Source organism: Vidua macroura, chromosome 2, assembly GCF_024509145.1.
Source record: "Vidua macroura isolate BioBank_ID:100142 chromosome 2, ASM2450914v1, whole genome shotgun sequence".
Classification (NCBI taxonomy): domain Eukaryota; kingdom Metazoa; phylum Chordata; class Aves; order Passeriformes; family Viduidae; genus Vidua; species Vidua macroura.
Window position 1 is genome coordinate 112,795,326 of NC_071572.1, and position 20,975 is coordinate 112,816,300.

Consider the following 20,975-nt stretch of genomic DNA (forward strand, 5'->3'; position numbering starts at 1 on the left):
AGAAGTCTTTTTCTTCCAACATCCATTCCCACTCACAGCTTCCATCTCCTGCCCCTTCTTGGATGCCCTCTCTGTTTCTTTATGCAGCTCAGTTTACCTTGCTATTGATTTTCTTCCAGACAACCAGGTCTCCTCTGTCAGCAGCTGAGTTTGTTTTAAAATTACAGCGCAGGGTAGCGTTTCTTCCTCTTGCCACTTGGATTTGCTTCTCAGGTGCTTCCACAATGAGGGCGTGAGCAGACACCAGAACTAGGAAGAGAATAATTGCTGCACTCAGCAAAAATAACAACATCTGGATTCCATGGTAGTCTCTTTGGCTTCCTTACATGCCACAATAACCCCTCATTCCCTGTCATCCAGGACATTCCCCACTGAGCAAGAGGTGATGTGTGCTGGAGCTGATTGGCTCTGGGAAGCTGCTGCACAGGATGGCTTAGAGCAAAACTCTGCTCTCTGTTCCTTGCTTCCCTCTTCTTCACCTACTTGTATATTGCTATGGAGTTTAGAAAGATGCTTTATTTTTTTTTTCCTGAGCCCTCCTTCAGCGTGACTGACACCCTTTGACAGTTCAGAATGTACAGAGGGAGACAGATAAACAGATACTACAAGTGCATCAGCAGTCTTAAGGATTCAGGCTAAACTAACAAACTGATATTGTCAAATTTCAAGGATCAGGAAAACTAAAATAACTTGCCTCGATCCAAATCCACAGAAAAGTGACATTTTGTGCTAGGGAATCAAAACCTGTTCATGTTTTTCATCCCTGAAAATAGAAAAACCTAGAGAAGCAAACAGTGGTTGAAAGAAACAAAGGAAGAAAAGCTCTTAGTATTTTTTAAAAATCAGTAAGGTAGTAGACACCTTTCTTCAAGAACTCCAACTCCTGCCTCTGGAGCACAGGAACAGCTGAGAGTTGAATAAAACAGAAATCCCTCTGTGCCCTGGGGAAGCATGCAGGCACAGGGCAGGTGTTTCTTTTTGCACTGAATTCCCTCTGACTTGTCCTTAATTCATCATATCTTATCATTGCCTGGTGGGCAGGTCTTTGTTATTCCCAGAATTGAGCTGGACATTTATGTCTGCTCTGCCATAGGTGACCTTCATGTCTGCCCGAATCCATGGTTAAAAACACCTGCTTTCTCCTAACAGTTGGTGTGGGTTCTGCGTTTGGCTTTGTTGATTTGAGGTTTTGTTTTTGTTTCTTTTTTAATGAAATGAATTTCTATGATTTCCATCATTTGCGGAAATCATTTGGGAAAATGGTAAATGGCAAGGAAGGAAGTGCTGCTCAGAGGTGCTCCCATGGCAAAGAGGAAGGTGGTGCAGTAGGGAGGAAGGAGGAGGAGGGCTTTCTCCATGAGGGGCTTGCTGCATGTGGTAGCGAAGGTTTGCTTCTGAAAGCTGAGTGAGTCACTGTTCCCTGGAGAGGATTCATCTGAAAAGTTGCCACCTAGCAAACTTTGGGTCCTCATTCTGCCATATCTTTGTCCAAGTTATATCTATAAGGAAGTGTAATGTATAAGGGAGAGAGCAAGGGATTTCTAGATTGCACCTTGAGTTGCAACTCGTGAACACCCACTTTTTTAGACAGGAAGAGCACATGGCCCCCTGCGCTAGGTCCGAAGCTGAGCACTGCCACATCCTTGACTAGTAGTGAACAAGAGTCCCTTAGAAAATAACAGTGTTGGGACCCAAAAGGTTGAGTTGTCACTGCCCTAAGAACCTGGGGTGACAATTCAGGTAATTACACAGGGTGCCATGGGACAGTTGGCACAGGGATCTGCTTTTAGCCTAAACTTCCACCTTTCTGCATGCTCTCAATGACCAGGTTGTTCTATGGGCTCCCACAGTTCATTAGTGACCTGTGTTTTCACCTCTTCCTCTGTGACATGGCAGGGGTGGCTTCTGTTCTCTTGGGGATTATTTCATTTACAACTGCTGACAGTTATGAGAAGGAAACCAGGGCAAAGTATTTCTAACATGCTTTTATTGCAGCCACTCCCAGATCTTTCCCTGCTCTGGAGCACCCAGGGCAAGGCCCATGTTTGCATAGCCCCGGGGCTCTTTCTGACTGCTGTTCTCATATGCCCTCCATATGAGAGACACCTGTGAAAGCTTTCTTCTTGCTTGTTGTGACTGGATAGAGATGCTTTCCTGCATTTAGGTGAAAAGCACCACTGTCTGTACTAGAAGATGGAGCAAAACCCATTTCCTGATCTTTTTGTCACTCAGAAACTGCTTCCACTGGGCTGGGGTTCACTGACAGGTCATAAATGCAGCCCTGAGGCAGAGAAGAAACCACCCAACCCTAAGACTTCTTTTCCTTCTTCCAATTGGATGAGTCAAATCCTACAATAAATGAGATCTTTTTCTTCCAGACATATTTGTTACAGAGTTGGAGAACAGCTGAACCCAACACTGCATGTGAGGCACAGCCTGTAACACACTTATTCATCTGTTGCTGTCACCCTCACGTCCCACTGCTTCTGGTGCTTTTCATTTGTCACCCACATCTCTTTCTGCATCCCAGAAAGAGCGTCCCTCTCTCAGGGAAGCAATAGTTTCATTCTGGGGTGTCACTGATTCAGGCTGATTTCCTCCTTCCCACTACGTTTCACTTCATAGTCAGCACATTTGAAAGTTGTGGTTTATTCTTCAAAGGTTGTTTTTTTTTTTTTTTTCCTGAGTGGAAACAGAATCTGTTCAAAATGTGGCTGAAGGGAGGAGAAGCAAATTCTGAAAGAATTCCAAAAAAGGAGAGAGGACAAATAGCCTACATACTACTAGAGAGACAATGTTTAGATTTAAGCCCTAGAGTTGCTTTTTTGTGTGTTACCGCTTTGTGTTTTTATAACATTTTTTAAAATGTGAGAGACATTTTGTATGTTTATAACATTTTAAAAAGTGAGAAAGGTTTTATCTCCCTCTGCTTAGAGATGTGTACAAAGGAAAAAGAAAATCAAAGTGACATTTCTACTTTCACATTTCTTACTGAGTAATTGTTAACAGAGTGAAGGGCAATTAATACAATTACAGGAATTTTTTTTTTTTGCTGAAATAAATTGAGATTCTGATCAAGCAAAAAAAAAAAAAAAAGCTTCATTTTACGTACTTATTTCTCTCTGAAAATTTCCCCATACTTAATTTGCACAGCATGGAAGGTGAGAATAATGAAAAAGGAGAGTGAATATCAATGGCATTGCAAAAGTTACATAATGATCATCAAACCATGACCCAAGTCACATTTGTTGCATGTGGAACCCATCCACTTTTTCTGATTACTTTGAACTTTGTGAATTTCCTTTTTGTGGGTCTTATTGTTGAAGTGAGGTTTTCAGGATTTTTAGTTAAAAAACCCCAAGCAATTCCCATGTGCGTAGCTTGGTCTGAAGCCTGGAATAAGGTGTAGGAACATTGATATAGGAATATGAAACAGGATAAAAAGCAGTGAAAGCAGTGGAACTGAGACTTCTAGAGGAGGAAGTTTCTCCTTCAGAGATAAATATCGTATTAACAGAAACCAAGAAAACTCTTTATGAAAAATACTTCCCAGCTTCATGAAGAACAGCATTTCCTCCCACTCCTAACAGTTTTGGGAGGTGCCTGTGTGTGTGGACATTCAGCACAGAGATGGTACACACACTTGTCTGGCCATAAACACAAAGGAACCTTCACTAAACAAAAAAGAGACATACAAAGTGCACTGGAGTCTTTGTACTTTGTAGTGCAGTTTCCTTCCACCCAACCCTTGAGGACATAACCAAATTAGTACTCACTTGCACTGAAAATGAGCAGCCCATGTCCTTTCATTGCTGTCCCCCTCATCTCTCCTTTGTTTCACCTCAAGGTGCTCTTCCTTGTAATCTCCACGAGGCTGGGTAGGTAATTGGCTCTCCCTGAAGGGCTGCTTTGCAGTGGCATGGCAGGTTCACTTCCTCAGTCTCTTTTAAAGTGCTTCTTCCCCAGCCTGCCCCTCCCCTCCCAGCCAGAATGACAAGCCACATCACCAGTAGGCTTCACTTGCTGCTCTCTGTAAACTTGTGAGCTCCTTCCCAGTTGTGAACTTTCTCCCGCAATTAAATGGCCTTTCCCCATTTCTCCCAACACGCAGGTGCGTGGAGCAAGGGAAGGGTGTGGTGGGACTGGGAGTGGAGTGTGCAGTGCAGCTGAAGTCATGCATGTGATGACAGGCAACTAGGGGAGGATAAACCTCATTTTTCTTAAATATTTATTAAGGAAGAGAGTTAAAAATGTATTAAAGTGTTTCAAATGCAGGTTGCAGCCCACACCCAGGTTTTAAGGACCTGAGGGGCCAAACTCCATTTACTCTAAATACTCATACAAATACGGAGTTTATGGGAGATGGATGATTGATGGGTTATGTAAATATAAGTGAGATGCATCTCAGCCAGGTTCTTACTCTCTCATGGCCACTGTTCCACTGCCCAGTGCGTGGCTTGCACAACAGCCACAGGTACCAAAGGTATTTCTCTCTCTCTGCTGCAGAAGGCTGGACAGATCACCCGGCCCGTGGCTTGCAGCACTTTGGTGATGGGTCTGTCGAGGCATGGGCACTGCACAGCCAGCACTGCTCACATGCTCTGGGTGGCCATTTGGAAATCACAAATAACTGCTGCTATAATTGACTGAAGAGTAAAAGGGGGACTGATGGCAGCTGAGGCAAACATCTGGCATTAGGTTTAACTGAGGGCAGTGTGTCTTCTAAACACTTCACTGCCACTATGCAGCAAGGGATGTGTCCTTGTGGGATAGTCATCTATGCTCTATTTCTAGCCATTTCAGGGACAAAGTCGCTTTTAGGGTGTGAGTAATTTCAGGCATCTAGATGGAGACATCATGTTCTTAGACATCATTTTGAGATTAAATTGGTCATATAATGCAGTATATTACTGATGAACTTTGTTGAGGATTTTGAAGGAGGCTTGCTCAAAAGTAGTTGTCTACACTGGATACCTGTGTTTAGTGCAGTAAAGCAGATCTGTATCTTGCTCTTGTGCTGACTTCAGGCTTGTGTGGCAAATCTGCCAGAAGCCATGCTAAAGATTTGCCTTTTGGTCTGTATGGCAGTTGTTCAAAATACCTCCAAGACAATGAAATTTAGGAGTGACTGGAAATCCAATCCCTCTGATAGAAAGGACCATCTATCTATACTTCTGTGCTTGATGCATAACCTCAGTTCTCTTCAGACTGTTAGCACAAAGCAAAATAAAGCACATAAAAGTACAGAAACTTTATCCTTCAGGAATCTTCCAAATGAGGACAGCCAGTAGGAAAATTCATCCTGTTGTGTCTCATCTTTGACTGGCTGCAGGAGATGGCAAGGACCCTGCAAAGAGAAGGGGAGACATTTTCCAAAAACAGCTTGTTAACTAACCTCAAAATGTTAACTATAAATCTGGAGCAAGGGTTAGGGTTAGGGTTAGGGTCAGTAGTCTCCTTTCTTGTCTTTGGAACCCACAAGGATGAGGTTCCTCACAAGGATGAGTTTCTTGAATATTTACCTCCCTTAAAGACTGCAGAAAGAGACATGCAGCTTCCACTTTTGATTTTGTTCCTATTTAATATTTTGAGTCTGATGAACAGAGGTAGTGACAGAAATGTTACCACTGTACACCATCTGCCCACACTTCCAGTGTTAGTTCTTCACATAACAGCTTCACATAACCAAAGGAAGTTAGTAAAGTGCAGAGACTATAACCAGCTTGGTCAGCTTGCTGTTATCCTCTTCACAGGATCATTTATACAACCTCTCTTTCCTCTCTTCTTCCCAGTAACTTCAAAACCCACTTGACTGATTTCAGTTGAATTTGATGGACAGGCGGCAATCTTAAAGATGGGAAGTTCTTTCAATCTCATAAAAATCAGTAATCCCAATCTGTTGGGATAAGAGAGAAATCTAAATGGTACCTCTTAGGCATTAATACTTGTCTTCCATTCCAAGAATCTGTGGTTTCACAACATGATGGGTCTCACCTTTTGTGCAGCCAGGCAGACAGGGAAATATGGTAGAGTGAGTAGTCACAGAGACTGCTTCATCTCGTGTTGATATGGAAGTGATTCACTGGTGGGGAGATTTTTACCCTCCTCTATCAGCCACTCTGATGCATCACAAGTAAGTAAGTTGGCACTGAGATTGATTAAATTCTTTTGTTTTAGAGACTTGGCTAAGACTGGTTTCCTAAGTGTCGTGGAGAGTGTATGATTCAGCACCTGATACTTACATAAGTCTGATATTAAGGTGCTTGTTTTAGATGCTCTATATTTGTAGCTTTTGTTAGTTATTTAAGCCTAGATTGGGAAAGGTATTTAGGCACTTTTATCCTGTCACTTTTCCCTGACAACTTTCATTGGGGGTCTCAGGAGCAGACTGCTTTAATGTGGGCAATTTTAAGAGATTTTATATTTGTTTCTGGGTTGATTTTTTTTCCCTGTCTAGCAGGAGCTGCCAAAGCTCACAAGCATTGGCACCACAGCTAAAAGAGCTGCCATAGGTATCAGCAACACTGCCAAAGCTTTGCATATCAGCTTCTTCATTCCTCACCTGTGGGCAGTGCAAACTTTTGAAGTAGTATTTTTGCTGATGGCTGCAGCTCTGGGGAATCTTTTTGCTGATATATAGGGTTTTTAGGGGATATTATTATGTTATTTAAATAAAACTGCCATTGACATGAAAAGCTTTAGAATGAAACCAGGGTGATTTCATTGTGTTGACAAAAATACACACTCTGATAAGACCTGCCTGTGAAAGCCAATGAGGAATATGCATAGGTAGCAGCATGCTAACACTATAAATCTTTGTAACTTCTGCCAGTAAAGAGAAGGAGGAACATCAAGATCCCACCTTTCCCTCTTAAGAGGATGGCACCTGTTTGTGTTCAGTTCAGATTCATCTATGAATGAATACATTAATCACCAGTGACAGATGCCCAACCACTTACAGCTCTTTTGGCTATATTTGCACGTGCAAATGGTTATTAGCAAAGATTTCTGTCATTCCTGCCTCTGCTCTGTATGGTCACCTTGGTCCCAAAACCCAACAGCCTGTGGCCAGCAGTGAGGAAGAGCTGCTAGGCTGCCTGCTTTGAGTATTCTCCACAAGTCTGTAACCTACAGCGTCCTCTTGACATCTCTGCATCTGAGGGCTTGCAGTGGACATGGCAGGGCCTTCACCATCCTTGTCTGCACTTGTATCCTAAAGATTCACAAATAGGATTTTCAGAAGCAGCTCAATGACTTTTAAAAGCATCTGTTTTTATTGGATGCCAGTGGTATATGTGCTCCCACAACATTTAGGTCCTTTGAAAGCTCTGTTCTCCAGTATAAGGCAGTCTATAAGCAAATATCTTGAGACCACTTCTTGCCACAATTATCAGTAACTAACAAGAACACATGGTCACTGCATTGCAGAGGCAGCTAGAAATTGCATTACCCAGAGGAGGCATCTGCAGGATCAACACAATTCATCCTCTTTTTGTGCATGAAACTGTTAGGATCTCTTCAAGCCCTCATCAGCCATCCCTTCCTCCCCTTGCTGTGACCCACAATTCAGTATACCACCTTCTCTTTTCCCTGCTCGCTCACCCTTGTACCTGCATTAACACAAGTCTGGGCTGTGAGCACACCAAGACTTGAGTGGCTGTGTCCCAGCTCTTCCTTGCCATGATGTGGCATCCCTACAGACACAGCTCCTATTCCCACGTGGGGGTGCAGCGCTCAAGCAAGAAGGAAGGGGGTGTGCAGGCCCTGCCCAGCATGATACAGCACCAAAGGTATCTGTGGTATGAGGTAGGTGAGTTTCATTTTCCACTTCCTCTCTAGTTTGTTTGTTTGCAAAGGGAATTGACAGTGGGATGTTTTTGCACGACACACAACTGGAGCCCCCAGTACAGATAAACAGCACTCAGACTTTCATCTGGTTCTGTCCTGGGCCAGCCTGACCCATGAGCTTTCCTGAGGGATCAGGAGGTGGGAACTAGAGGCTTCCCTTTTGAAAAGACATCAGAGAAGACACAGTGTGTCTCAGTCCTAGCTCTTCTAAGAACAAAAATCAGCTGGTCTTACAACCATAGAACCACAGAATCATTTGGGTCTCAAGAGACCTTTAAAGATCATCCAGATGAACCTCCCGGCCACAAGCAGGAACATTTTTCACCAGACCAGGTTTCTCAAAACCCCACCCATCCTGGCCTTGGACACTTGATGGTTGGGGCATCCAGAATTTCTCTGGGAAATCTGTTCCAGTGCCTCACCATCCTCATGAAGAATTTCTTCCTTTTATTTAATCTAAATGTACCTTCTTAGTTTAAATTCATTGCCCTTTGTTCCATCACTACAGGCCTGGGTAAAATGTCTCTCTCCCTCTTTGTTACAAAATTCCCTTTAAATACAGAAAGACTGCAATAAAGTCTCCCTAGAGCCTTCTCCAGGATGAACAGACCTGACTCTCTCAGCCTTTCTCCATAGAAGTGTTCCAGCCTTCTGATCAACTTTTAGCCCTCCTGTGGACCCTCTTCAAGAGGTCTGTGTTTTCTGCTGGGGGCTCCAGAGCTGAATGTTTTACTCCAGATGGGGCTTCACAGGAGCAGAGTGGGACAATCCCCTCCCCTGACCTGCTGGTCACACTTATGATGCACTTCTGATGCATATGGTTGGCATTATGGGCTGCAGGTGCAGCTGGGTCACATCCAATTGTTCACACACCAGTATTCCCAAATCCCTCTCCTCCAGGCTGGTCTGGATCCATTCATCCCCAGCCTGTACTGATATTGAGGACTGCCCCAACCTAGATGTAGGACCTTGCACTTGGCCCTGTTGAATTTCGTGAGGTACACATGGGCCCACTTCTCCTCTGTATGGCATTCCTGCCCCTGCTGAATCCAGGGCACCACTCAGCCTGGTGTCCTCTGTGGAATTCCTGAGTGTGACTCACATTAAAGATATTGAGCAGTACTGGTCCCATTGCAGGATCCTGAGGGACACCACTTGTTGACAATCCCCATTGCGATGCTGAGCCATTGACTCTATTTGGATCCCATCCAGCCACTTCTTTATCCATCAAATAGTCCATCAGTCAAATCCACCTCTCTCCAAATTAGAGGTAAGACTGTTGTAGGACCATGCCAAAGTCAATACAGAAATCCAGGTAGTTGACAGGTAGCTTACTTTCCATTAGGCTGGAGTGGGTTCAGCCTGCACTGCATTTCCCAAGGATATCAGAGGTCATACCTGCATTTCAATTTGTGCTTGGTGGGATCCCCCTTGCCTGGAGGCTCTCTGCAGGCAGAGGTCCAGCCTCACTGGCTCTGGACTCTTTTCTGCAACTGAGAAATGAGGATCCAGCCCACAGCAGGGAAGGAGTTAAGTGCTTGACCAGCTGCTGTCTGTGAGGCACTGAATTCCTTCCCCGTGCAATCCAGCAGCCAGTGTCAGGACAGCTATATTTAGAAAGCTGATAAAGGTTTGGTGCCAACAGTTGTCCTGCCCCTTGATGAAGAAGCGGTAGAGAGAGTGAGAGGGGGGCAGCTGGTTGCTTTCCCCCCCAGTACGTTCCTTGCTGTCTTCAGTGGACTCTTTGCTGTGCCACCAGCAGGGATCCCCAGTGGAGCCATCAGGCACAGGGGTAAGTTCCCTTTCCTTGCTCACCCTTCTCCCTGCTCGCTGCCCTGTGAGTGACCACGCGGCCGCCATCCTCCAGCCTGAGCCCGGCTGCCGGGCCCGTGGGAGCTGCCGCTGGCTCTTGTGGCACCGAGGCAAGAGTCCCTCTGCCTGGGCCAGGGCGAGTGTTGGCTGCTGCGTTTCCACGTTCCTAGCTGAGCTGTGGTGCCCTCGCTCTCCCACACCCAGGGTGAGAGCAGCACCCTCCACACAAAGGATTACAAGGACAAAGTCCCAAGCCTTCAAGCTCCTTTGGCCTTAAGCTTTATGAGCATTTCATTTTGGGGACACGAGGTCTCATGTTTCTTGCCCCAGCCCTCCTTCCAGCCCGGCTCTGGCTGTGTACAGCTCCTTCCAGCCACCACATGCGGTCAGGCAAGTATAGAGTTTCTGCCCCGCCACCCCTTCCTTCCTGGCCTTCCAGCTCCCTTACTCACAGGCAAAAGAGCATTGGCACTCGCTGGGCAGCAGCCAGGGAACTGCATGAGGCTCTGGGAATGGCAGGTGCCCTGGAAGAGGAGCCAGTGCGGCCCTTGTGGAAAGGGCTCCTCACAGGAGCAAAGTGTGGGAGGCCCTTCTGCTGTACCCCCTGCCACTTGTGCCCCAGAGCTGGGGAACGGCCTCCTGTGCAGCCCTGTGTAATGGCTCTCCCTGCTGCCCTGCTCCTTGTAGCGGATCCCCAGCAGCCGCCATGGCCAGCGGCAGAGATTCGGACGGCGAGCCAGCGCTGCCCAAGGAGGAGGAGGAGGAGGAGGAGGAGGGCCTGAACGTGAAGGCCGTGCAGGCCCACTACCTGCGCAGTCCCTCGCCCAGCCGGTGAGTCCACAGGCACTGCCACGGCTCCTGGCAGTACATGGCAGCTGCTGCCCTTCCCTGCTTTCCCTTCCTTCCTCTCCTCCACACTGGCACTTGGGCCAGGCTGAGCCGGGGGATTGCCTGCCCTCCCTGAGGTGGGGTCAGTGTGGCAGCTCAGACAGAGTCTGCAGAGACAGGACTCCTGCACTAATTAATGACCCTGCTGGGAGAGTGCACAGCAGGGATAAACTGCAGGAAGGATTACTGTGGGCTGGTGGTGTCCTCTTCCCTCTCTTACCCTCTCATACCCCTGTACTGAAACTTCTGATCCAATTTCAACTCTTTGCAAATTCAGCTTCATCTTTATGTCTATTATAAGGACTTGTGGATTTATTGAATGTTGATATCAGGCTTTGCCAGCCCCAGAAAGACCAAGGGTCTTGGGATTTGGGTCTGATTCAGAACCAACTTTAGCTACAGGCTTCCGGCACTGAACAGGAAGCACAAGCAGAAATTGAGTTACCTCAAGCAAAACAGGCATGATTTGATGTGTTTTCTTCTAATACAAGGAAAAATAAAAATATACCCCTTTGTTCTCTTCTCCTAAAGTAAAATGCTCTGCAGGGCTTTCTGTAACCTTTGAGATGATTTAGCTGAAAGCAAGGAGTAGGGATAGACTTTGAAAAGAACCTTCCCCAGTGTCCCTCAAGAAGTAGGAGGTTATAAAAGGTTTCCTGCTAACTGTGGGACACTGCAGAAAAATTGAGTACTTATTTCATTTAACCACATGTATTTCAAAATTGTTTAGGAAGATCACTGAGCTCACATACAGTAAAATTATGTATTATAAAATTATGTATTGAGCTCTCTCCTGCTGCTCATCAGTCACTCAAAATAAACAGAAACATCTCTCCAGTTTATTCCCTTCCCTTCCCTTCCCTTCCCTTCCCTTCCCTTCCCTTCCCTTCCCTTCCCTTCCCTTCCCTTCCCTTCCCTTCCCTTCCCTTCCCTTCCCTTCCCTTCCCTTCCCTTCCCTTCCCTTCCCTTCCCTTCCCTTCCCTTCCCTTCCCTTCCCTTCCCTTCCCTTCCCTTCCCTTCCCTTCCCTTCCCTTCCCTTCCCTTCCCTTCCCTTCCCTTCCCTTCCCTTCCCTTCCCTTCCCTTCCCTTCCCTTCCCTCCCCTCCCCTCCCCTCCCCTCCCCTCCCCTCCCCTCCCCTCCCCTTCCCCTCCCCACAGTGATGAAAATGGCAAGATCCTTCCCAGCCAGAAGGGGGTCCTTGAAAGACCCAAGCTTGGGCAGATCTGTGTTTCACAGGTGCTCAGGGCAGCTACAGGTAAAATGTGTTGAGGCTGTGGTGACAGATTATTGCCAACTGTTACCTTTTTATTGAGCTTGGAGGCAACCTTTACAGCAAAAGGAATCGAAGGCAGGGCATAGCTGCAAATTTGTGTCAGCTCCTGTAAATGAGGCTGAGACTCCCCTTGCTCATCTCGTAAACTCCTTGGAAGGACTAGGAAAGGATTACTTTCAGTCAGGGTTGACAAGTGCTGGAAACTCAACTAAATGACCTGGATGAGCGTGTTAAGTGGTTTCTGATGGCTGTGGCCTCTGTTTTGATTCTGGAGCCTGAAAGCAGTTCAGCTCTCCAGACACCCTGACTGCATATTAATCACCCTCCCTCTCCTGCTTTAATTAAACAAAAACAAACAGTGTATTGCAAGTCTGCAGGCCTTGCATTGCCAGAGAGCTTCTGTGATGGCAGCAAACTTGTCCTAGTGATTCGTACCATCTATTTGGAAGGCAGTGTAGAGGGTGTAGATTAGGGAAAAAGATCTGTAAAATATTTTGTTAAGATGGTCTGAGAGACTGAATTTTCTTGGACTGTATAGGTGGACCCAGAGGGAAATATACTTGTTTTAAAGGCTGTGGCTTTTTTTGCTTAACAAAAATGTATTACACTATGTTAAATAACTCACTTCAAAGGTGTTTGTGGGTGTCATAGTGGTTTCTGACCACAGTTACTCAACACTGAGCAAGTGGAGAGACTGACCACAGGCTCATGCTCTGAAGTGCCCAAGGTACAAAGTACTGAGGGAGAGATTAATGAGCTTCAATCTCAGTGCTTGCACTGCAGCTTGTGGTAGCTCAAAGGATGCTTGCAGGCAGTTACCTGGCAGAAAGAAAACCCAACAGTTTTCTAGTACAATCTGTTTTGAATTACACAATAAATTCTAGTTAGAATCATGTTTATGTCTGTCTGTCTAAGTGGCAGTTACTTGTGAGACTATTTCTTGTGATCCACCTCCCTCCCAGTTTCAAAGCAGACACAGATCTTCTCTGCCCATAAACTCCTCCACCAGGCAATTTGATTGCACTCCCAGCCCACTGCAGCTTCTCCCCATGACACCTGTCTACATCCTGCAAACACTGGATGCCAAGGCATCTTTGAAGCCTGTAGTGCCATGCTAGAGATCAGGGTGGGAATAAGATGTGAGAGAAGAGCTGGGACTTCCCTTCTACAGTCAAAGAATCCTCTCTGCTCCAGTTCCCTGCTGTTCCCCTCTGGAATGGGTGAAGAGGGCTACAGTCCTGGGGATGGGATCCCAGTGGAGGGCATTTGCCTAACTGGCAGTGTGGTTGGTTGGCAGGTATTCAGTGGTATCAGACACTGACACAGAGAGCATCTTCATGGAGCCAATCCATCTGTCATCTGCTGTGGCTGCCAAACAAATCATCAGTGAAGGTAAGAGACTATGTAAGTTACAGAGACCTGAAGTTGCACTTGTTTTGCCTTTCTCATCTACAGATCCTAAATGATAAAAAAGCCTTTATGAGAAAACTCCATCTGAAGTAGAGAAAGAAATAACAACTTACAGAAAGGTTTGGTGACTTCCTTTGTAGCTGTGAAATGAATCTGTGGTAGAATTGTGTACTGCAGGGGTAAATTTTGAGTGCTGGTTGCTTGCTGCAACAAACTAAATTAGAGTAGAATGGAATAGAACAGAGCAAAATGGAGTATTTCAGATTAAAGGACATACGTGATCATCTAAGTCCAACTATCATGGCTGACCAAAAGTTAAATCATATTATTAAGGCACTGTCCAACACCTCTTAAACACTGTCAGGGATGGGGCATTAACCACATCCCTAGGAAGCCTGTTCCAGTGTTTGACCACTCTCTCAGAGAAAAAGTGCTTCTCAATGTCCAGTCTCAATCTCCCCAGCTAGCTTTGAACCATTCCCACATGTTTGATCACTGGATACCAGGGAGAAGAGGTCAGCAGCTCCCTCTCTCCACTTCCCTTCTTCAGGAAGGTGTAGGCAGCAGCTGCATTCTTCTGGGCCTGGAATAAAGGTGCCTTTAACTCCCAGGCCTTTGGCCAGTGTGGGGCTGAGTGCAATGTGCCCTTCTCATTGCTAATTACCCTGAGGCAGTTCCTAGGTGAGCATGTACCTGCCCACATGGCAGACAGAACAGGGTGATATTTCTGGGGAAGAAAAGCCACAAGGCTTGTCCCAGGCACAAGTAATGACAGCTCATACATTAGCATTGTGTCTGTGTGCTTTTAGTTACAATGTCAGTTTATTCCAGAGCTGAAGACAAAGGATGTCAGGGTAGACTCGATGTGTCCCAGGATGTTGGAGTCTGCGCAGCAGCTGATGGTGGAAGACCTGTACAACCGAGTTAAGGAAAAGATTGATGACACCAGCTTGTTTAACACGCCGTGTGTGATGGACTTGCAGAGGGCACTTGTGAAGGACAGGCTGGAGACCCCCAGGGATGCTGTGGATGAAGTCTGGCCTAATGTCTTCATAGCAGAAAAGTGAGTGTTGGCTTCTGTCATCAAGTTGCACGGGATTCCCAGTAAAGGGTCAAATGGAACCATTGAAGACATAACATGTATTACATGCATCTAATACCTTTCATCCCTAGAGAGCCCTAAAGTGTTTTTCAGACTGTGCTCACAGAAATCTCTATGCACTGGAAAGTAAATACTTCTGGAATAGAATCAGCAGCTTTCCTATGCTGTTTAGATGCTTCAACAGTTTAAGAGAAGAAAAGACAAATAAGCCCAAATTCCACTGTTCTGATTGAAATTTAGGCCCTAAAATTGTAACTAAAGTCTTTGTTAATTAAAATGGAGTTTAAAAGGTAATGCCAAAGCAAATGTCAAGTAAACATGATTAGGTCTCCTGTACCATGGTTCAGCTGTCTGAGATACCTGTGTAAGTAAACAGACGGAATTAGAAGGGGATATAGAGTAAAGCGTCAATTATGGAGTGATAAAAATTGATAAATAAGTATATAGCCTGAACCTAGGATGGCAGTATGAGTTTCAAACCAAGCTGGAGTGGAAACAGAGCAAATGGTTCTACAGGTGAATGCAGGCTTCTTGTTTTCTTTTCCCAGGTAGTATTGGAAAGAAATACCTGTAGAACTCTCGAAGGACATTAAGGTCTAAGTGGTGCCTCATGCTGAATGAGTAACATGGACTGAGAATTATGTAAACCTTGTAGCATGCAGCTTTTTTCCCACCTAAAATAGGAGCACTGATAGCTAACATGTATTTTTCCTTTTCTGCAGAAGTGTTGCAGTGAACAAAAGCCGTTTGAAGAGACTGGGCATCACCCATGTCCTGAATGCAGCTCATGGCACAGGTGTCTACACAGGGCCAAGTTTCTACAATGGTCTCAATATCCAGTACCTGGGCATTGAAGTGGATGACTTTCCAGATACAGATATCTCCAAACACTTCCGCCCAGCTGCAGAGTTCCTTGACGAAGCCCTGCTGACTTACAGAGGTAAGAGAAGAAGATTGAAGTGGTTCCAGGTTGTTTGGGAATTAACAGGGAGAAACCTTACTCTGATAAACAGCTGATATGCCACATTTGTAGTGGGGTAGAATGCAGAGCCTTTGCCCTCTGCATGACAGTGAACACCTCCTGCCCGTTTCTGCCCGGTCTCATTCAAAACAGGAGGGAGCAAACTGGTAAGAGGAGGCAGCCCAGCAGCCCCATGGCTTCAGGTTCAAAGTGGCTGCAAGTCAGCTCCTGCAGCTGATTTGAAAGAACCTGACTATAGCAAAGAGTAGAATCCCCTCTAATACATTTTCTAAAAATATTGATATTCCATAATACTAAATAGATAGATAGACAGATAGATTCCTGTACTCTGCACGTTTCAGTTTCGCCATGATGCAAAAAGCCAGGCTGATTTACTAGAACAATCCAAGTGGCTGAGTTGAACCTCTGGGTGTCTACACCCAGGCTGCTGCCAGATTTGCTGGACTTCAATTCCATGGCAACTGCTATTCTGTGGACCTCCAGTGCACACTGGTCATTTTGTTGCAAATTCAGCGGACAGTTAGAAATATCTTTTTGCACTCTTCAGTATTGAAAGGAGCACCAGGGTCTGTGATATCACTGATATTCTTCATATAAATTGTCAATTAATCTAATTTCTGTAGACAGGCAACAGATTACCTCCTAGAGGTAGTGACAGTAAGAAAAGTGTAAAGTTTTTTTAGTATGCAAGGAACATGCAGCCAGTTTTAATAGCTCAACAACACAAGGAGGAGCACCAAGGCAGACGAGCCTTGGAAGAAATGAAAGGAAGGAGATCTCCCCCTCTTGGGTGAGCTTTTAGATTGGCTTAGCTGGTTGGTAAAACTCTTGGAAGGCAACCAAGACTTTTGATGCTAAGGTATTAAAGAGATTTCAGGATTGTAGGAAGAGGTTCATTAGGTAAACCTCTTGTGGTAACATATCAGCAGTTAGAAAGATGGTGCTTAAATTGGCTTCATTAAGTTTCAGTGCAAACAGATTGATTAAACCGGAGTTTATCACACATTTAGAAACAGTAATTTCAGTTGCTTGCAAGCTAGCAAAGCCTCATTTACACTCTCTTCGTATTTACAAGCTTTTCTTTAGCTGTAATTTGCCATACAAATAAACTCCAAACAATTTGTCTGTGCCAAAGCTTGGTTTTCTGCAAGAGGTAGTAAATGCTATAAAATAAAGCAGATCCTCAGTTTTGATTCTTGCTCATACAGTTACTGGTGCAGGACAATGGGTCCCAGTAGTTTGAAGCATCTGGATCAGTTTGTCAGAGTCAAAATCAGCTATTTTCTGATAGTTGCTTGGTTCTGTTTTTTTAAGTTATAACAGGACTTTGGCCTCCAGTCAGTCTTCAATGTAATTGTTTGAGAGTACCTTCAAAACTGATCTAGATTCTGGCAAAAATACAGTTAAATTAATATAAAATTGTTATTTAAGTCGTATAATGTCTCTTATAGAAAAAATAAGTTACTTGCTTATCCTCCCAATAGTTTCCTGGAGGCTAATGCTAACATCTCACTTTTTACATATTGAGAAAAAAGCATGGAAAGCTTAAATGTCTGACCCTATGTCAGCCAGCAAGTCAAGAATATCTCACTTGCCTTTATAAGCAAATTATAAGCTTTTTGACTATTCAAATAAGTGAAGTGTGCAGGTGAAAATACAAATACTATTTAGATTGCTTGGAAATGTGCCTGCCCACAGTTTTTGAAACTAATGTGCTTTTTATTTGTATGTATCCAGATTTTTATTAAGGTAAAGCTAGTGAGTATTTAGTGTTGGTTTCAGTCACTGAAACATATAATTGGTGTAGTTTTTAATACTATGCAGAGAATGCTTTTGTGCTACATACCAGAGCATCCTGTCTGTTACTGGAAATAGCTGATGCCTTTCATATTCACTGTTTGTAGGCAGAATCCTTGTCAGCAGTGAGATGGGGATCAGCCGCTCAGCTGTGCTGGTGGCTGCCTACCTGATGATCTACCACCACATGACCATTCTGGAGGCTCTGATGACCCTGAGGAAGAAACGTGCCATCTACCCCAACGACGGCTTCCTGAAGCAGCTGCGGGAGCTCAATGAGCAGCTGTTGGAGGAGCGAGAGCTGGAGCGTTCTGGAGATGAGGATGTGACTCCAAGCCAAAGTCCTCTTGCCTACGCAGGGACTTCTTCACGGCTGTCTGGAGCTGGGGACTCAGGGAGCATCAAGGGAGCCAAAGCTCACTCCATCACAGTAGAAGAAGAGGACACCAGCAGCATTCTGGGTAGTTTTATGAGCTCTTCATCAGTGGAAAAAACTAGCTGGGTTTCCAAACACTCCACCCTGATCACTGAGGAGGAAGAGGAACAATTGTATGAGGAATGGAGGAGGAAACAAGGCCTATCTGAAAAGGAAGCAGGAGTTCACCATGAAAGAAGAACATCTCCAAGGCATCTGGATCAGGAAGAGGAGCAATCGGATGAGGATGTGGAATGGAGGATCCATGATTGGCAGCGCAGAAATGAGAAATACCAGATGATGGGTACAGCCAGGGAGGAGGGTGGTGAATGCAGCATGGGAGGAAGACCTTACCCATCAGGTGAATTTAGTGATGTTGAGAGTGTGAGCAGTTTTGAGATTCGAACCCTAAAAAAACAGCTGGAAGCCAGTAGCTTTAGCAGGATGAGGAGGAGCCGCACAGGCTCTACGTCTTCGGAGAGCACTTGGGACATGTGGAATCAGAGGCTTCTGGAGATTGAGAAAGAAGCTGCTCAGAGGTATCATTCTAGGAATAAAACCTGTGGGGAGAGACAATCCCCAGAAACGGGAAGAAAGGAGAGGGATGTGGATGAGGAGAGTGTGTTTTCAGACTCCTCCTGTAGCTCCTTCTACAATTTCTGCCAAAAGAACAAAGACAAGTTGACTCCTCTAGAAAGGTGGAAGGTCAAGAGGATCCAGTTTGGCTTTCACAAGAAGGATTTAGAACCATCATCTGCACCATCTCCAGCAGAGGATGGCAGCCAGGCAGGTCAGGAGGAAACAGAAGGGAAGAGTTTGTCAGATATTGATCTGACTGCTTACCAGGCTTGGAAAATGAAGCGGCAGAAGAAGGTGGGCAGTGAAAGCAGCAAGGAGGAATTTGTGGAATTTGCCAAAACTGAGGATTCTGCTTCAGCTAAAAAGAAGCAGAGGCGTGTAGAGCTCCTTGAACGTTCAAAGAAAATTTTAGAAGAAAGCCAGTCCATGTGCAGCTGGGAGACAGAGAGTACAATCAGTGGGAGTATTCCCCTGTCAGCTTTCTGGCCTTCAGCACCTTCTGCAAGCGGTGCTGACGATGCAGCTTCTGCCCTGAGCATGCAGACAAATCATTCATCTTTGTCACAGGCCAGGAGTTGTACTGGAGCAATGCAGCTGCAAATGCCAAATATACCCCTTCCCAATCTTGCAGTTGGCCCAGGTGACACAATATCCATGGCAAGCATTCAGAACTGGATCGCTAACGTGGTCAGTGAAACCATTGCTCAAAAGCAAAATGAGATCCTGATGCTGTCCCGACCATCGTCAGCCATGGCCTCCCTGTCAGGAGACCTTGGCAGGCGTGCAGATGATGACAAGGCTTCTCTTCTCAGTGCTCAGAGTGGCTCATCCCTCGCTGCCTCTCAGCTCCACCAGCAGGACCTGCGCAGGGCTGAGTCTCAGTCTGTGCTGTCTTGCAACACCTCCATGAGCGCAAGGACAGAAGGGGCTACTTCAAACATGAAGATGACCCAGACAAGCAAACCACTGTACAGCCTCTTTGCTGATGATGTTGACCTAAAGAAACTCAGGAGGAAGGAGAAGGAGATGCAAATGGAAATGAGAGAAAAAATGTCAGACTATCAAATTGAAAAGGTGATCAGAGACAATAAACGCAGCACTTTATTCAAAAAAAAGGTGACCAAAGCAGAGGAAAATGAAACAGAAGATGACAGAGAGAATACAACAAACAGCCACAGGCGTCCCTTGCAGTCAGATTTTGACAGAACTGATGCAGTCTTCAATCTATCCAGTCAACCTGCAACTTCAGGTGCACCGAAGCCAGAGGTAGATACTAATATTACCAAGTGGCTCAATGGCCTGAAAGCAGAAAGAGAACCACCATCATATTATGATCAGACTGAGAAAGCTAGAGAGAAATACAGCAGATCATCCAAAGTTAGACAGATGGATTCTGAGACATCCAGTTACAGATTCTGCAGATCCCAAAGAAAAGAGCAAGATAGCTGTTCTTCCTATGAGTCAACAGGAGATTCACTGAGAACCATGTCAAGATTTTCCTCTGCTTCTGCAAAAGAGGACAAAAAGATGTACAAATTCACAAGGTCCAGGGTCAGTGAGACAAGTTCTAGAGGAAACAGCCCAGAGCTGCATGTTTTCAGCCAGTCACCTGAACCACCCTTTGACTCTGAATCCCCTGAACCATCTACACAGAGCCGAGTTAGAGCTCATCATGTGGAGGCATGTGAAGAGGAGGCCAGGTCAGACGTGTCAGAATGTGGAGCAAAAAGAAAGTTCACCCAGAGCTTTTCAAAATCTGAAGAGGATGGAAAGAAGGAGGCAAAAGTGGAGCAAAGTGAAGAAAGGTTTGCATCTAGGCAGGTCTCTCAGTACAGGCGAAGCACACGTAAAGAAGAGGAAGAAGAGATGGATGATGATGCCATTATTGCTGCTTGGAGAAGCCGACTAGAAGAAACTACAGCAAAGCTCCAGCGGAGAAGGGAAGAGTGACCAAGATCAGACTACAGGAACACAAGCAGAGCTACAGAGTCCCTGAATCACTCACTCATCATTATATTTTTGATAATCCTTTGTGGTTTGTAGGGCATTTCCTGCAGATAGTTCTCTTCTTAATCAAAAGCGATGAAGGGAAGAGGTCAAGTTCTGCAAGTGTTTGTGGTTTGTCAGAAAGAAGATGCTGGTGTTAAATGATCAATGTAGGTAGGAACACAATGTTAGAAGCCATTAGGAGCCAGACGATGTTTCAGCAGCAAAAGCAGGTAACGGTGACACCTCAAGTCAAAAGACCAATCACATCCCATTTTGGTTATTTCAATTTCCTTGTGTCGTTAAAGACTGGACATGTTTTTTTCTAGGATCTTTTTGATCATAAATGGAAGAAGCCAACAGCCTTTTATAGGAACTTAAAGAATGTTTTTCTCTTAATCAGTTTTACTTTATACGACTGAGAAGATATTACCAGGTAGGCTCCATTTTCTGCACCAGCCTTACGAATGTCTAGAGAAATAAGACAGTTCAGGGGAATACATGTTCTGTTTTACTTTACTAAGTAGCAGAAGCAAAGAGGAATACTAGAAAAAAGAAGATGCCTCCTGTTTAGAAGTTGCAGTAATGAATGTATTCATTGTTTTCCATTAGATGGAGTCATCTCTGCTCCAGTATGGTTGGTTTCTCCTAATAACTTCAGGTCAACAAAGGAAAAATGCAGTAATATTAACAGGCATCCAAAAATCATTTTTTGATGTAGTTAGAGTTAGGATTAGTGCTAGTGTAGGCTGGGTTTCTGAGTATTGACTTCACTTTGGTTTATGTACGCAGCTCAGCTAAGTCGGTGCTTTTGTGTTTATAGTCAGATGAATTTTCAACATGATTGCCTTGAAAGAGAGGAGCAATACACAAACTGACCTCA

At 45.1% G+C, this 20,975-nt stretch overlaps 2 protein-coding genes across 5 annotated transcripts in view; one reads left to right on the forward strand and one right to left on the reverse strand.

Annotated features, from left to right (window-relative positions):
- Positions 1-20,975, reverse strand: part of GPA33 (glycoprotein A33) — a 51,665-nt gene that overhangs the window by 6,188 nt on the left and 24,502 nt on the right. For all 4 annotated transcript variants that reach the window (XM_053970251.1, XM_053970252.1, XM_053970249.1 and 1 more), the window contains 3 exons: positions 7,133-7,213; positions 3,777-5,347; positions 98-249 (listed from right to left, as the gene is read on the reverse strand). In XM_053970251.1, coding sequence (XP_053826226.1) covers positions 98-249; positions 3,777-3,825 — 201 coding nt within the window. In that variant the 5' untranslated portion in view covers positions 3,826-5,347; positions 7,133-7,213. The remainder of the gene's footprint in view (positions 1-97; positions 250-3,776; positions 5,348-7,132; positions 7,214-20,975) is intronic.
- Positions 10,367-20,582, forward strand: STYXL2 (serine/threonine/tyrosine interacting like 2). The gene is made up of 5 exons (XM_053970244.1): positions 10,367-10,491; positions 13,119-13,213; positions 14,063-14,294; positions 15,056-15,273; positions 17,220-20,582. The coding sequence occupies exons 1-5, from the start codon at positions 10,367-10,369 to the stop codon at positions 20,054-20,056; spliced, it is 3,507 nt and encodes a 1,168-aa protein (XP_053826219.1). The 3' UTR covers positions 20,057-20,582.

Excerpts from the sequence above, each read along its gene's own strand:
- STYXL2 (XM_053970244.1), top strand. The coding sequence starts at position 10,367 with ATGGCCAGCGGCAGAGATTCGGACGGCGAGCCAGCGCTGCCCAAGGAG. Across the intron at positions 10,492-13,118 it reads CGCAGTCCCTCGCCCAGCCG|GTATTCAGTGGTATCAGACA; the intron begins GTGAGTCCACAG and ends GTTGGTTGGCAG. Across the intron at positions 14,295-15,055 it reads AATGTCTTCATAGCAGAAAA|AAGTGTTGCAGTGAACAAAA; the intron begins GTGAGTGTTGGC and ends CCTTTTCTGCAG.